Raw genomic sequence first — 16,761 nt, forward strand, 5'->3', positions numbered from 1 at the left:
AAAAAACAAAACCAAAATAAAAAAACAAAAACACTGTCCTAAAAAATATCTACACTCATGGTATAAAACCAATTCCTGCTTTTCTGAGAGGAAGAGACCTCTCTCCATTCTAGTGGACAGTGCTCCTTCTCACTCTATGAAATAATTGTCCAAAAATGTATAATTTAACACTTATAGACAAACCTCATGTTATTGCACTTTGTTCTACTGGGCTTCACAGGTAATGCTTTTTTAATAAAACAAATTGAAGGTTTGTGTCAACTCTGCATCAAGCAAGTCTATCGGCTCCATTTTTCCAACAGCATGCGCTCACTTCATCTCTTTATCATATTCCTGTAATTCTTGTAATGTTTCAAACCTTTTCATTATTGTTATGTCTGTTATAGCGATCTGCAATCTGCGTTCTTTGATGTCACTAAATGTAATTGTTTTGGAGTACCACGAGCCACGTCCATACAAGAGCACGAACTTAAGTGCAATTGTTTTGGAGTACCACGAGCCACGCCCATATAAGAGCACGAACTTAACTGATGAATGCTGAATGTGTTCTGACTGCTCCACCAACTGGCGGTTCCCTGTCTCTCTCCCTCTCCTCAGGCCTCCGTATTCCCTGAGACACAACAATATTGAAATTAGGCCAGTTAACAACTCTACAATGGCCTCTAAGTGTTCAAGAGAAAAGAAGAGTCCCACGTCTCTCACTTTAAATCAAAAGATTAAGCTTAGTGAAGAAGGCATGTCGAAAGCCAAGATAGGCTGTGAATCAAAGGAAAAGCTTTTGGAGGAAATTAAGTGTTACTCCAGTGAACACACAAATTATAAGAAAGCAAAACACTGCTGACATGAAGAAAGCCTGAGAGGTCTGGAGAGAAGATGAAACCGGCCAAAGCCTAATCCAGAGCAAGGCCCTAACGCTTGTCAATTTTGTTAAGGCTGAGAGAGGTGAGGAAGCTGCACTTCAAAAGTTGGAAGCTAGCAGAGGCTGATTCATGAGGTTGAAGGAAAGAAGCCATCTCTATAATGGAAAAGTACAAGGTAAAGCAGCAAGTGCTGATGCACAAGCTGCAGCAAGTTCTCCAGAAGATCTAGCTGAGATCATTGATAAAGGTGGCTACACTGAACAACAGGTTTTCAGTGTAGATGAAGCAGCCTTCTATTAGAAGAAGATGCCACCTAGAACTTTTGCAGCTAGAGAAGAGAAGTCAATGCCTGGCTTCAACGCCTCAAAGGACAAGCTGGCTCTTTTATTGGGATACAATACAGTTGGTGACCTTAAGTTGAAGCTAATGCTCATTTGCCATTCTGCAAATCCTAGGGCCTTTAAGAATGTTGCTAAAACTACTCTGCCTTGTGCTTTACAAATGGAACAACAAAGCCTGAATGACAGCACATCTGTTTACAGCATGATTAACTGAATATTTTAAGTCCACTATGGAGACCTACTACTCAGAAAAAGATTCTTTCAAAATATTACTGCTCATTGACCAGGTACCTGGCCCCCCAAGAGCTCTGATGGAGCTGTGCAAGGAGATTAATATTGTTCTCATGCCTGCAAACACAATATCCATCCTGTAGCCCATGGATCAAGCTATCATTTTGACTTTCAAGTCTCATTATTTAAGAAATACATTTCATAAATCTATAGCTGCTATTGATAGTGATTCCCCTGATGGATCTGGGCAAAGTCAACTGAAAACCTTCTGGAAATTATTCCATTCTGTGTGCCATTAAGAATATTCATGATTCATGGGAGGAAGTAAAAATATCAACATTGAAAGGAGGTTAGAAGTTGATTCTAACCAGCCAGGTGCGGTGGCTCACACCTGTAATCTCCGCATTTTGAGAGGCTGAGGCAAGCGGATCATGAGGTCAGGAGATCGAGACCATCCTGGCCAACATGGTGAAACCCCGTCTCTACTAAAAATACAAAAATTAGCTGGGCGTGGTGGTGGGCGCCTGTAATCCCAGCTACTTGGGAGGCTGAGCCAGGAGAATGGCTTGAACCTGGGAGGTGGAGGTCACAGTGAGCCAAGATCATGCCACTGCACTCTAGCCTGGGGACAGAGGAAGACTCTGTCTCAAAAAAAAAAAAAAAAAGTTGATTCCAACCCTCATGGATGGCTTTGTGGGGGTCAAGACTTCAGTGGAGGAAGTCACTGCAGATGTAGAAATAGCAAGAGAATTAGAATTAGAAATGGAACCTGAAGATGTGACTGAATTGTTTCATTACCAATGATAAAACTGTAATGAATGAGGAATTGCTTCTTACTGATGAGCAAAGAAAGCGGTTTCTTGAGACAGAATCTGCTCCTGGTGAAGACGCTTTGAACACTGCTGAAATGACAATACAGGATCTAGAATATTCCATAAACTGAGTGGATAAAGCAGTGCAGGGCTTGAGAGGATTAACTCCAATTTTGAAAGTTCTACTGTGGGTAAAATGCCATCAATCAGCATCACATACTATAGAGAAATCTTTCCTGAAAGGAAGAGTCAGTTGATGTGCCAAACTGCATTGTTGTCTTATTTTCAGAAACTGCCACCACAACCCCAGCCTTCAGTCCCCCACCACCCTCATCAGTCAATAGCCATGACATGAAGGCAAGACCCTCCACCAGCTAGAAGATAACTCGCTGAAGGCTCAGATGATTGTTAGCATTTTCTAGAAACAGTGTTTTTAAATTAAGGTATGTACTTTTTAGATAGAAAGCTATTGCACACTGATTCAACCACAGCATGTTTATAGTTACATAAACATAACCTCCACATGCACTAGGAAACCAAACACCTTGTGTGACTTGCTTTGTTGTGATTTGCTCTGTTGTGGCTGTGGAGCTGAAGCTGCAGTACTTCCAACGCATGCCTGTGTGTTGCTGCCTATACCAAAATGGGCCTGTTACAAACGTTTTTATATTTTATATTTTACGTTAATTTTTTAAGTTTTATATTTTACAGTTGCTTTAAAAAACTATGTAGCAAATCAATGTTTAACATATACAAAAATGATTAAGAAAGACATTTGTAACAGTGCTGGAAAGGTAGATGTTAATTACTTAAAAAATCTGGCTAGGCGAAGTGACTCATGCCTGTAATCCCAGCACTTTGGGATGCCATGGCGGGCAGATCACCTGAGGTCAGGAGTTCGAGACCAGTCTGGCCAACATGGTGAAACTTTGTCTCCACTAAAAATAGAAAAATTAGCTGGGCGTGGTGGCAGGCGCCTATAATCTCAGCTACTCAGGAGGCTAAGGCAGTAGAATTGCTGGAACCTGGGAGGCGGAGGTTGCAGTAAGCCGAGATCGTGCCATTGCACTCCAGCCTGGGCCGACAACAGCCAGACTTTGTCTCAAAAAAAAAAAAAAAAAAATTTAAAATCCATCAGTAAGTTTCCAATAAAATAATCAGAAAACATTTAACTACCTCTTCAGTTTACATCAACACCATTTTAATCATGTAGATTAATTTATCATTTAAAAATAATTCCCAACTTTTCATGGCTAATGAAACAATAACAACAAAAGGTTGGGGTACATTGTTTCAAGTTTCAGGGGTAAGGAACTAAGAGAGGAATAAAAAGGGTAGTTCCAGCTCTATTTGGAGGAGGAAGATGAACGAGTAAAATGCTTGTCTACCACAGCAAGAGGGCAGGAGACAATCTTTACAGGTGTGGAGGGTCCCCCAGGAAACCTGAAAGCAGAAGTTGCTAACAGTGGAAGCTTCTTGGAGGGAGACAGACTATAAGGAGAAGTGGAGCAGGGTACTATCACTTTCTACTGGAGCCTTGACTGTGGTAATCGATTTTTACCCATGCCATCACTAAAAACAAATACAAAAAATTAGCTGGGCATGAGGGCACATGCCTGTAGTTCCAGCTACTTTGGCGGCTGAGCTGGGAGGATCACCTGAGCCCAGGGGGTCAAGGCTGCAGTAAGCCACGATTGAGCCACTGCACACCAGCCTGGGCGACACAGTGAGACCCTGTCTGAAAAAAACTGTTATAAAATAAAATAAAAAATACTGTCATGTGTTTTTCTCTCTATTGATGGCCAATTATAATAATAATCCCTCGTAGCCTGTATGCAGCAGAGACTCCCATGAGAGTAGGACTAACTCACGCCAAGAAAATTACATTCCATTGCCTCACGCTCATGACTTAGTTGTGGGGAGTAAAAAGGTAAAGGAAATGGAAAGCTATTGATGGCGATGATGCCACAAGTGCGAGTGAAGCAAGCAACGGAGGATCCCCTGCTTATGTTCCTTCTTCACCTGAGCCAAGTGTCTCCACATGAGGACAGGTGGCATGTATGGAGAGCCACCAGCACGAGGTCAGGGGTCTGCCACCAAGAGACTTCACTGCTCTGGTGAATTTACCTATTCCTTAGCTTTTCCAAAAACAGAACACAAACTTTATTAGTATTTCCAGAGATAACTGGTTTCTCAGTGATGGATTGATTCCAACCAAATCACAATGCATGATCAGAATGCCATGCATCAATTTATGATGGAAATAACATCCTTTTCCAGTGCCCAAAATGTTCACATTCTCTCTCCAAGGCCTCTCATTTCTCAGTGTGGAGCTACTAGGAAGCTAAGTTAATGGCCAGACAGTTGCATGTTGAGCACAGAATTCGAGGTGTGTAGACATCGAGTAGATTGGGAGGGCTCTAAGTCTCTTGCCCACTGCACACAGCACTTCATGGAGAAGGCAGCTCCATGCCCTTACAGACAGTGCCTCTGTCACCTGTCAGCACTGGACACACTCTGGGCCTCCTTTCCTCTGTTCCAATGCTGACCGAGTGCCCTCATGATGGTACATTGTTTCTTACATGTGTCAGTCACCAATTAAGCTAGGAAGCTGCTTCTAGACAAGAAGCTGTTTCTTTGGCCTTCCATTCTGACGTAATTCAAGTTAAGCCTTCCTTAGAGTCATCTCATTTCCAAGTCCTTAGGAGTTACCTCACTCTGTCCCCAGTTACAGTCTACACCCTGCTCTAGGCTTCATGGTCATTTGACCTGCCTCGTCCCCACACCCAGCCAGCAGCTGAGCAGCTCCCATCCCCAGGAGCCCACCACCCTGCACCGCTCTGTCCTCTGGACACCACCACCTGGTCCTCCTCCACATCCGACATCTCCATCCGGGAAGGCTGCTCTGGCTTGACAGCGTCACAGGGTCCAGGCTTTCTCCCACTGTCCTTTCTCCTCCTTACCCACAGCTGCGTCTTTAGTTTCCTCATCAGTCGTGTCATGGCATTTCCAACGTTCAGAGAAGTATATGGCCTCATAGACTAAACCAATGATAGCTCAAATATTTTCAGACAGTCAACCCTGGACTGTCTGCAATTACTTTTTAAAAATCAGTTTGTTTTTCCACTTTGGTTGTGTGAACTAAGTTTCACGGACTTCTGGATTTCTACCCACTGGTGCACCCCCACATCACTGTCCCATCACTGGGGCTCTCAGTGACATCAGCAGGAGCTCTGCAATGGAAAAATCACGTGAAGACTGTGGTTAGGGTCGTTAGACATTGGGACTAGGACATGTTCTCCCTTTTCAACATGTAACTTAAGGCTAGGCAGACATAGGGCAGAAAGTGAGCAGCCCACAGCAAGAGCTGAGGGAGGGCAGACAGCACAGACACCAGACGCCAACTTTGGCAGGGTAGCCAAGGAAACTGATGCACCAAGTGCTGTCAAGCATGGCAATGAGGTCCACCTCCTACTTCAGCCACATCATCTTACTTCCAGCCCCGACTCCACGTGACAATCGGCCCTACCATCCCTTGACCACACCTCCTGGCTGGGGGAGAACTTTCTGAGAAAATTTCAGTGTAGAATAAACCAATTCATAAAACGTTTTAAAAACAGAATGTGGAAATATTACAGTTAACGCTCAACAATGACATGGTTAGCACTTGTCTGAGGGGCTAGAGGATGCAAACCAAAACCCAAGAAAAATTACGCCCCTTGAAGTGTGAGCCACCAATGTCTTGACTAAATTAGTTGGCCAAGATAATACCAAAAATCTGTACCAGGTTCATGCAAAAGTGGCTGCTTCTTGCTGTTTTGGTTGACAATGAGCATTAGGACAAGGTTGTTGAGAAGTAACTGTAACATGTGCAGTGCTAGCCGGTCCGATTTCTCTAGACTATGCTCCACTTACTGACTTCTAAGCAACCTTATTTCATATTTAATAACGAAGGATTTGTGATTACTTACAATTTCAGACACTGGGATTTGGTACAGTTACATGGCTTTTTAGACTTTGTGTCCCATGAACTAAGAGTTATTCTATAAAGATTAAAAAAGAAAATGTATTTAGATGGTTACTCCTTATATAGAGAATTAGCTAAGCATCTGGTGTTTTTCAACACATTGTGAGTATCTCAACACCAGATCATTATAGGTATTATTGATAGATGCCTAATCATGAAGTGGGAGTTTCCAGTGTGATGGAACTAGCGCCACCAAACACAGCCACACATGCCCAGGGAGTCAGTGTGCATGCGGAGCAGGGTCCTAAGGCTCTTCACCCTTCCCAAGATGTCTTCCTGGAGTTCTTCTCCCCCTGACCAATTTAAATCTCTATTTTTTGTGCTCCTCTCCCCACTGAACAGCTCTTTCCCCCCCCAAAATCTGAATGCTAATGGGAAGTACAAATTAAAGAACAATAGATAAAGCGTCGTTCGTCTTCAGATATACCAGTGCTAAAGCAGTCCACGCTGTAATATTACTAACAATATCAAAGCATGTCAGTAATCACTTAAGTGTGCCATGTGATCACTGGGGACTTTCCTCATTTTAGGAAGGGATTATTACAACTCCCTCCTAACTGCATTTGGCGATTAGCTCAGAAGTCATCTTCAGGGGCATTAGAGAGGAAATAAACTCCTCCTCTAATGTGTCTCTGGGTGTTGCTAAATGTGAGGGTGGCTGCACATTAAACCATCGGGAGAAGTTCCCAAGCATTGCTCAGAAGAGACACTCACCAAGGAGCTCAGAACATTTGCAATGGAAGTGGTTCAGTAGGCTGTGATGACAAGGAGGGGCACATGTACAAAACACCATGTGACAAAAAACAAACTAGATGAATTCTAAACGAATACAGCATTTAATTTAGGATTCTGTGACAGGGCTGTCCTTGTGCCCAGTGGGGGCGTGCATCTCTATCAGTGTGCTCTTTGAGGTCATATACACAGGCCTCATCTCTGCGATGCACTGGCTACTTCTGAGCAAGGCTGCATCTTAGTCTTGGGTTTTCTACCAGAGCTAGAACAGCACCTGACACACAGTCCGTGCTTACTGTCAGCCTCATGCCATCTCATGGAGCATAGGGGTTGGTAACTAATACAAACGCCCTAAAGAGAGGCAAAGTCTTTGCCCCGTCCTCTGTGCTCCAAGCGCCCACACGCTCAGCTCTCTTGGCTGGCTGTCGGGGCTGAGGTCAGTCCCAAATCCCCCCCTCACTTGGCCTGCCCTCACCTCACTGCTCTGGTCTTCCGCCCCTGCTCTCACCACCTGTGCTTCTGTTTAGTGACCCATCCTGCTCCCCATGGGAAACAGCTCATGGCACCTGACATGAGGGCAAGCTGCTAACTTTGACTGCTTCTGGAGAAAGCTCCCATTTTAGAGGTAAAGACAATGTTGCTGAATGCTGTATTAATTGAGAATTCATCTAGTTTGGTTTTTCCTTTAGAGATAGAAGAGTTACAGCTTTCTGCCCTCATGGGTGCCTAGAGGTGGCAGGTCTAGCTATCCTGCCACCTGGCCTGTCCACCTGTGGGTCAGACCTGGGCCTGTTCAGAGGGGGGCTCTGACAGCTACTTCACTGCTCTTGCCCTCGGCCCTCTCGGACCTGCCCTGAGCTGGGGCACAGGGTGGCCCAGCACTCCCTGTCCAGAGGAACGAAAACTGTTCCCTTGAGGAAGTGGCATGGGGGCTTGTGGAGGCAGTCCAGTGGGGACCCACCGTAACTGTGGAGGGAGGGTGACAGGCCTACGAGTATCTACAGAGTCAGGAGGAGGCCAGCAGGCATTTACTATAAATCACTTGCGTGGCCAGGACTGTGGTCAGTGCTTCAGGGGACACCAAGGATAACTATCTGTTTAATACACAGTGCCTGTCCTGGAGGAATCCACCAAGTCAGCAGGGACACGAGACATAGGCAATGGAAACATTAGAGCACAGAAGAGAATAATCAACCAGCACACTGTCCTATAATGACTGCACATGGTGCCATATTGACTGTAAACGCCACAGAAACTCAGAATAATCAACCAGCACACTGTGCTATACCGACTGTAAACACTGCAGGAACTGAGAGGCAACATAGTTCAGCACAGATGGAAGAAGTGAAAACCAAATGCTCTTGAAGGAGGTGGAACTTGACATCAACTTTTAAGGCGGCGAGGTTTCTTCACTATTACTCAACAGGACGGCCCAGTTGAAATAACAGCATCAGCAAAGACACCCATCAGGAATGAGCATGGAGTGCAGGGGCAGTGAGGGCCTCTGACTGCCGTGGACACTAGTGGAAAATCACTTCCACGGCTCCAGATGGACTGCCCATCTAAAAATTAAAGAGTTAAAAGAGATCTGGACAACTCTGCCTCAGAAAAGCATTCTAAACAAACTACACCACAACAAGATAACCTCATCTTTAGGAAAAAAATTTCCAGAGAAGCGGACTCTTGAATATTCTTTATTATGATGTTCATTATGTTACTAAAACCAGTAGCATCAACAATGTGTCAGAATTCACATTTATTACCAGATTGGTAATGGGATTATTAAAGCTACAGAGTGTCAGGACACGGATTTGTATTAAAGAGTTTTTATTAATATGATAAGCTAGTTAATAAGTTAGCCAGTTCACCCCCCAACCCTAACAAATGACCATCGGGTCAGCTCACACACTCAGCCTGCTGGCCTCCAGCCTGAGCTGAACTGCTTCTATGGCCTCTACTAGGTTAGATACATCTGAACCACACTGGGCTGACAGAGTCTTGGTTGGGAACTCACACAGAATGAAACAACCAGCAAAACGTTCTCTGACTGCTTCCTTACCACCAAAAATAAATTGCTACAGAGATTCCAGTATATCATCAGTATTGTAGATGTTGAGATAAAAATCATCAGGCCCAATTAAGTGGAGAGGCATCAGATTAGGTAATTACGTGCATAAAAAATACAAATACACATCTCATGTTGTTCCTGGCACACCGTTTACAATAGAGAAATATTTTGTAACCTTCAAAATAAAGAAAAACATGTGACTGATTGAAAAAAATCTAGTATAGACACAGAAAGAGGAAAAGGAGAGAGGAAGAAGAGCAGGGGCAGGAGAACAAAGAGGAGGAGGAGGGGACGAGAAGAGGAAGGAGGAGGAGGAGAATGGGAAGAGGTGGGAGAGGAAAAGGGGGAAAAGGAGAAATAGCTGCCCTGAAAACGCTCTCATGACTGCTCCTCTGTGCAAATGCCCATTGGCTGCACCACATGGAAGCCTCAGAGGGAGCTGCAACTGGGAGAGCACGCAATTAAAGTATGAGAAGTATCAAATGTCCTTGAATGTTCTAGATACAATACAGCGCAGAGTCAATACTATTGATCAGATGCCCCCAAATTACAAGAAAGACGAGTATCTTCAGAACTGTAGCCTTTTAGATCATCCTGTGTAACGTATCAGCAGAATCTGGAAGTTGCTGAAGTCATTTTTGCTTGGTCCAGAAATGTTAACAGCCATGATGAGATGACCAATTACAATCATAGCAACTGCACCCTCACCGATCCATCACACCCAGAGAGTGAAGCAAGCAGCATGGCCCACGGTCTTATTCCATCAAACTCAGCAAAAGTTGTCAACAGGCTGGGCACAGAATTACAACAGCTGAAGGAGCCACTGCAGAAACTGAAGCAGCAGTGCCCAGGAGCAACCAATACCCTTCAGCGACCATGAGAGCTGATAGCGCTGATCAGTTCCAGTGTGTTTCCAGATTCACAGCCTTTCATTCCAGCCCCAAACCACTCTCCTCACACTTACCAAGGCCATCACGAAGCCATGCCCGATGGCAGAACTCTGCAGGAGACTGGAAAGCACTGGAGGCTGCGGGCTGTATCCTGTAAGGTATTTGACTGCTGTCTCTCAGGCCCAGGGTGTGTGTTTGCCTTAGACTGTGGGCCAAAAGAACTCCTGCAGGCAGGCCGGGCATGCCTGTAATCCCAGCACTTTGGGAAGCTGAGATGGGTAGATCATCTGAGGTCAGGAGTTCAAGACCAGCCTGGCCAACATGGTGAAACCCAGTCTCTACTAAAAAATACAAAAATTAGCCTGGTGAAGTGGTGTGCGCCTGTGGTCCCAGCTACTTGGGAGGCTGAGGCAGGAGAATTGCTTGAACCCAGGAGGCGGAGGTTGCAGTGAGCGGAGATCATGCTACTGTATTCTAGCCTGGGTGACAGAGCAAGAGTCTGTCTCAAAAAACAAACAAACAAACAAACAAACAAAACCAAGAAAAAACAAACAAACACCCCCCGGAGGCAGGAATATGCTGATCTCCATAATCAACTACAGGGCTCAATGAGTGCAGAGGGTTGCCCAAACCACTGTTAATACATAAATGTTAACCTGACAATTTCAACCAGCTGATTAGTTTAATTAGCAACAATTATAAACACAAGACGAGGCAAGAAATGGCAAGACGAGGTCCCAGATAAGTGCAGCCTATGTCCACCTGGAGATATGAAGACAGATCATGCATTAGCACCTGCCATTGAGCTCGAGCCAACTCAGCATGGAAGGCAGCGGGTGGAGGCAGCTGGAGGGCACTCTGCAGCCCCCTGTTCATGCTGCATGGCTGCCATGCCATTATTTACATGGACGACAGCAAAAAAGAGAGGCCAGCACAGTTTGAATCAACATGGAATGAAGACGGAGCTATAAATTGCAACAAGCCTCAGAAACACCAACATAGGACAGCGGGCAGGAGGACAGGGACAGATGCAGGTTATGGACCAGACTCTCCAGCAGCCTTTGCAGCCCCAGCAAAACCAGACACAGACAGCAACACTGTTAGTGGCATTGCTGAAGGTAAAAACATTTCTCAGAAGTCATGAAGGTGTGCAGTGAAGCTCATTTTACAGTATAGAAGAAAATCGTGAATGTATCCAAGAGTCTCTTAAATTATTACATTAGAGTGACAGTGTATTACTTCTAATCCTTACCGAGCCAAAGCTATTTTTGGTGGTCCTGGAAGAGTTGATCCCGAGGGGAAAGCAGACCCATTGACTACCGATGGTAAGGCTCCCTCAAGCTGTTCAAAGTCAAAGGCAAGGATATTTTGAATTAGCAAGGATTTTTAAAGTTCCAGTCAGCCAGCCCCCTAGATAAAAATGATTCTTTTTTTCCCTAAAGGTTTACATCACCATCCCTTTATAACCATGTCTGGCCTTATTACCACAAGGAATCCACTGACATTCGGAAGGCTCTAGTGCCGAGGTGTGTCACAGGCCTGCCTGGAAGTGTGCAAAGATGCAGGGCTGGCCTCCACGGGCTGGAGGCCATCCATAGCTGTCACTCAGCTGGCCAAGGGTATTGTCATGGAACTCCCTTTCATTTTTATAGGCTATCAATTATGAAATAAATTTAATGACAAATTTCCATAAACTAGAAAGGTTCTTACACAGATCTTGACATTTGAAGTCTTGTTGGCAACCATGATTTTTCATGCATTCAAAAAAATATTTTGTAATCAGTTTTAACAAATTCAAAAGCAATGTCATCATCTCTGCATTGTCCATGTTCTTTGCTTTCCCAGGTCTCATCTTTCTTTATGTTACTCATTAGCATGGCCTATGGATGCTGTTCACAGGGAAAGGAACAGGTAGCAAAGCCATCACTGGCCTACTTCTGTTCTACTCAGTAGCTTGAAAAAATTAACAGTACTAAATACAATTAGGTTTTCAGATTATTTGCATATATCACAGTTAAACCTCATATCCTTGTCCCTTCCTCTCTCCAAAAATGGAAATGCATCTTTAAATAAATTTATTTTTAAAGCTTTAAGAAGTATAGTCTTAGAAAAAAAAAATGCATCTTGTATTCATCCTCTGCACTTCCTCCATTTCGGTTTAAACTGTGTGTCATCACCATCCGTTAGGGCTGGAAGACACTGAGAAAGCCCCCTGGGTCCCACTGCCTCATTTACAATCAGTCTTAAGTCCCCAGGATTCTTCCCAGGAAACCCCTTCCTGCTCTCCTCTTGCTCGTGCACAGAAGGGAGTGCTCACAAGGCCCTGAAACGGGTGTCTCTTTTGCCCTCACCCGGAGACCTAATTGTTAGGCCCCTGTCTTCAAACGTCAGTCTGAAGGGTTTTGCATTCTTTTGGAGAAAGGATGTCATAGTTCTCAGGATTGAGGCAATTATTTGCATAAACCAGGTAAAATTACTTTTTCCCCCCTTTGCTTATTTAGCCCCAAAGTAAAGCAGAGACATCTCTTATGTACTCCATAGGTTGTAAATCCAGGGCAACTTTATGCTGGAATCCACGAGTTTCTTCAGCAATGTTTGGTCCTCTTGGAGTGAAGGAAGTCAACTCGGAAGCAGGGCTTCTCAGACTCTGCTGTGTGCACAAGTCACCAGGGGCCTTTATGAAAATGCAAATCTGATTCAGGGAGTCTGAATCCCAGGTTTGGGGTGGAACCTGAGGTTCTGCACTTCTTAACAAGCTCCCAGGTGATACCAACAATTCTGGTCCATGCACCACACTTTGGGTGGTAACGCTCCAAAGAATATACAGAACTGGGGTCTGGCAAGGAAGCAAAAGATTCTCGGGAAGCAGCAAATGCATTGCTAAAAGAATTGTCCTTGAGGTCCATGCTGGATAAGGGGCCAAAATGGGGACGATAATAAACAGTCAAGGAAAGGTGGAGGAAGGTGGGGAGACAGCAAGTTGTGGCCAAATGGTTGTTTCTCATGCAAGATCTTAGAGGTGAAAGAGCAAGTGCAATGTGTGCCTTCTGGACTGGTGGCTGAAACAGCAGAGAAAGGAAGGCCAGCAGCTTGGACGGGGCCAGCGGGTAGGAGGGTTCTATGAGGTCCCGACACAGACTCCATCTGGGTGCTCGCCAGATCCTGACTTACACTCACCTCCTGCACTGATAACACTCTCTTTTATCTTGGCCAATATATCACTTGAGAAGTATTTACTCACTCATTCAACAAATATCTAACTCAATTTACACTCACTCCCTTTGAGATCTCATCTATTCACATGGCTTTCAACGCCATCTATACACTAGGACTCCCATTCTCAGCCCTCTTGCCCAGCCCTTCCTCACTCTAAACTCCTACGCAACATCTTCTGAGGCATCCCGAATTTAATATATCCAAAGGGAACTCCTGGACACCTTTGAAAAATTTGTACTATCTCATCTCTGTTGATGGAAACTCCATCTCTCTAATCATCCAGGCTGAAAATCTTGGGGGCATCCTTGACTCCTCTCTTTCTCTCATATCCCACATCCAATCCATCAGCAAATCCTGTTGACTCAACCTTCAAAGTATCCCTAGAAGCTATTTCTTGCCACCTCCACTGCCACCACCTGATCTGAGCGATCATCTCTCCCCGAGATTATTGCCATAACAGGCTCACCGTTCTCCTTGACCCCTCCTCCCCACCAGGCCCTCTTCAGAGTGGAAGCCATAATCCTTCCAATGTCTTGACTTCCTCCCTGCCCTGCTCTCCTAGCTCATACTATCCCAGGCCCAGTGGCTTCTCGCTGCTACCACAGCAGGCATGACCCTATCCAAGGCCCGCCTGGGATGTTCCACAGCTTGCTTCACACGGCTGATTCCCTCATCTCTTTAAAGGCTTTGCTCAAATGTCACCTTCACAACAGAGCCATGATCACCCTTTGCAAACCTGCAACTAGGCTTTTTCCCCATCAAATCCCCATCCCCCCAAGCCCCTTCCTCTGCTCTTCTAACATATGATATAATTGGCTTCTTATTAGATTTGCTAATTGTCTATCTCCTGCACTAAAATGTAAGCTGCAGGAGGGCAGAGTTGTGTATTTTGTTTTCTGAGGTTCACTTAACTCACAGATCAGTGCCCGCCCTTATTGAAGGGTGAGTGGGTGCCCTACATGGGCCAGGCTTTGTGCTGATTCTCATTTTACAGAGATGAATGAGACACATATGGCCTCTGCCCCCATGGAGTCTGCATTCTCGTGGGTGGATGCAGACAAACCAACCAACCACAAAACGCAAGCCAGTGAGAGTGCCGTGCAGAGCAGGAGACAGCAATGTGACTGTGGCTGGAGGTCTACGCTGGGGAGTTAGGGAAGGCTTTTCCGGGGAGGTGACGCTTCATAGCAAAACTCGGGAAAAAGAGTGTATTTGTCCTCTACTTATATGTAATATAAGCATATCATGGTGTAATCATAAAAGCAAACTTTAAAAAAGTATTTCCATAACACTGAGGAGGGTGTGGAGTGTTCTGGACTGAGGAGGTGGAACATGCTGCTGGTGGGGCCACAGAGGGCAAGTTAGCAAGCATGGTGGAATGCCAGTCTGGAGGCTGCAAGAAAGGGCAAAAGGGCTTCATCAAGTTGGTGAAGAATAATCGTGTCCGAGACTGACTCCAGCCCACAGTGTCTGACACAGTGGGGCGGGGACTGAACACTTACTTGGTAAGTATTTCACTGTTGACTTTTAAATGGAAAATAAATTATATTTCCTGAGTAAATCCAACCATAACAATCAAAATTTTAAGAGACATTATAATAATGCACAATTGTATTTTTTAAATTAAAACAATGACTCACTTGTTGTGTAATGAGATTTAATTTTGTTGATGCTGGCAAAAATCTCCTTACTAAAGCAGTCATTGGTTTAGGGACATCTGTAAGGAAGACAATTAAAAATTAATTGTAGCATCTATCGTTCCTCTTCCACTTACACATGGAAGAAAGTACAAAAGTCTGTTATGGACATGTCCTGTGCAAAGTTATTTCAACTTATCTTGATGCTAGTTACATATTTTATTCTCTAAAACCTTTCAAGTCAGTATTTTACTTAATATACTCATTTTTCTTTTCTTTTTTGGGGAGATGGTCATAAAGCTACTTGATCTGAGCTTCCAGGGTTGGTCTACTAGGCTAAAACAGTGTTGTTAGTGCTCTCGTTTGCAAATTGTGTGCCAAGGTGCCCTGCGTTGTCACAGCAAACTCACTAGGGCAGCACTGGATTAAAAAAAATGTTTGAGATAGGGTCTCGCTATGTTGCCCAGGCTGGCTTCAAACTCCTGGGCTCAAGCAATCCCCCTGTCTCAGCCTCCTAAGTAGCTGAGCCTATAGGCATACCCAGCTTCGCTGGATATTTTATGTTTTCTTTTCTTTTTTTGCTTTTTTGAGATAGGATCTTGCTCTGTTGCCCAGGCTGGAGTGCAGTGGCACTACCACGGTTCACTGCAGCCTTGACCCCCCTAGGCTCAAGTGATCCTCCTGCCTCAGCCTCCCACGTAGCTGAGACCACAGCCCTGTGCCACCATGCCTGGCTAATGTTTTCATTTTTTGTAGAGACAGGATCTCGCCCCATTGACCAGACTGGTCTTGAACTACTGGGCTTGAGCAATCCTCTGGCCTGGCCTCAAAAAGTGCTGAGATTACAGGCATGAGCCAGCACTCCAGGCTGGTATTTTATGTTTTTAAAGAAAGCCCAGGGACATCTATTGGATACCACAGGAACTACTTATTTATTTATTTATTTTTTGGAGACAGGGTCTCACTTTGTCACCCAGGCTAGAGTGCAGTAGTGCGATGTTGGCTCACTGCAGCCTCAGCCTCAACCTTCTGGCCTCAAGCAATTCTCTCACCTCAGCCCCCCAATCAACTGGGACAACAGGTGCACACCACCAAGCCCAGCTCATTTTTTTTTTTGTATTTCTTGTAGAGACAGGGTTTCGCCATGGTACCCAGGCTGGTCTTGAACTCCTGAGCTCAAGTGATTCACCTGCCTCAGCCTCCCAAAGTGCTAGGATTATAGGCGTGAGCCACTGCAGCCAGGACTACTTTCGATTTACGTGTATTTTTTTTTCAAGTGGTTACTAAGTTGTTTGGATATAAATACTTACTAAGCTATTTAGACTAAACTACTTAGTACTGGAACTGATAGGTACTTATTTGGTTTACAAGTGCCAGGAAAAACATTCTTGAGACACTAAGGGTGTGTAAGCCTCTGTGCTCATGAGTTCAAGCAGAAGGAGAAATGTGTCTTACTCTCCTGAAGCACCTGAACACTTTTCTTCTCCAGGCCTAGGCATCCTTTGAGTGAGGAAACTCAGACGCAGGCAGCAGGATGCACGTACTTTATGGTGATGTTTAATATGTGCACAGCGTAACAAAGGAGACGCAGGTGGGGGGAGTATGATTATATGATAAGGAAATTGAATTGGAAAACACTATATAAATTCTCTCCTCCTGCAGACCTTAAGGCACTAGGATTTTGTCATGTGCCAGGAGGAAGGGGAGCAGGAAAGACCTTCTCCCTGCCTGTAGAGATCAGAGATGCAGCATGGTCCTATAGGAGATGAGGCCAAAGCTCCAACCTCAGCTTCTTCGCCATGAAAGAGTCAATGTCTTGAGGATATTTATTCTGTCCCTGGATAGGGAGACAATCAGGATGCAATGGGGAGATAGGGAGTCACGCTTTGTCTTTTTGCCCTGGACTTCAAAGGCCAGTGAAACTAATCTGGATTTGCTATTGGTTTC

The 16,761-nt window shown here is 44.8% G+C and overlaps 1 protein-coding gene across 11 annotated transcripts in view; it reads right to left on the reverse strand.

The window, feature by feature from the left end:
• The window catches only part of TESMIN (testis expressed metallothionein like protein), an 87,217-nt gene that overhangs the window by 62,775 nt on the left and 7,681 nt on the right, over positions 1-16,761 (reverse strand). For 6 of the 11 annotated variants that reach the window (XR_009213576.1, XR_009213578.1, XR_009213577.1 and 3 more), the window contains exons 5-7: positions 14,818-14,894; positions 11,214-11,302; positions 6,216-6,287 (exon numbers count right to left, since the gene is read on the reverse strand). Coding sequence is in view for 8 of the 11 variants with exons in the window: in XM_058439036.1 (XP_058295019.1) it covers positions 6,216-6,287; positions 11,214-11,302; positions 14,818-14,894 (238 nt within the window). In the remaining 3 variants the exon portion in view is untranslated. Of the gene's footprint in view, positions 1-4,450; positions 5,478-6,215; positions 6,288-7,937; positions 8,566-8,857; positions 10,113-11,213; positions 11,303-14,817; positions 14,895-16,761 lie in introns of those variants that run through there. The other 5 variants (XM_058439035.1, XM_032153722.2, XM_058439039.1 and 2 more) reach the window with 4 other exon arrangements.

The sequence above is a fragment of the Hylobates moloch genome, unplaced genomic scaffold (assembly GCF_009828535.3).
Source record: "Hylobates moloch isolate HMO894 unplaced genomic scaffold, HMol_V3 SCAFFOLD_5, whole genome shotgun sequence".
Lineage (NCBI taxonomy): Eukaryota > Metazoa > Chordata > Mammalia > Primates > Hylobatidae > Hylobates > Hylobates moloch.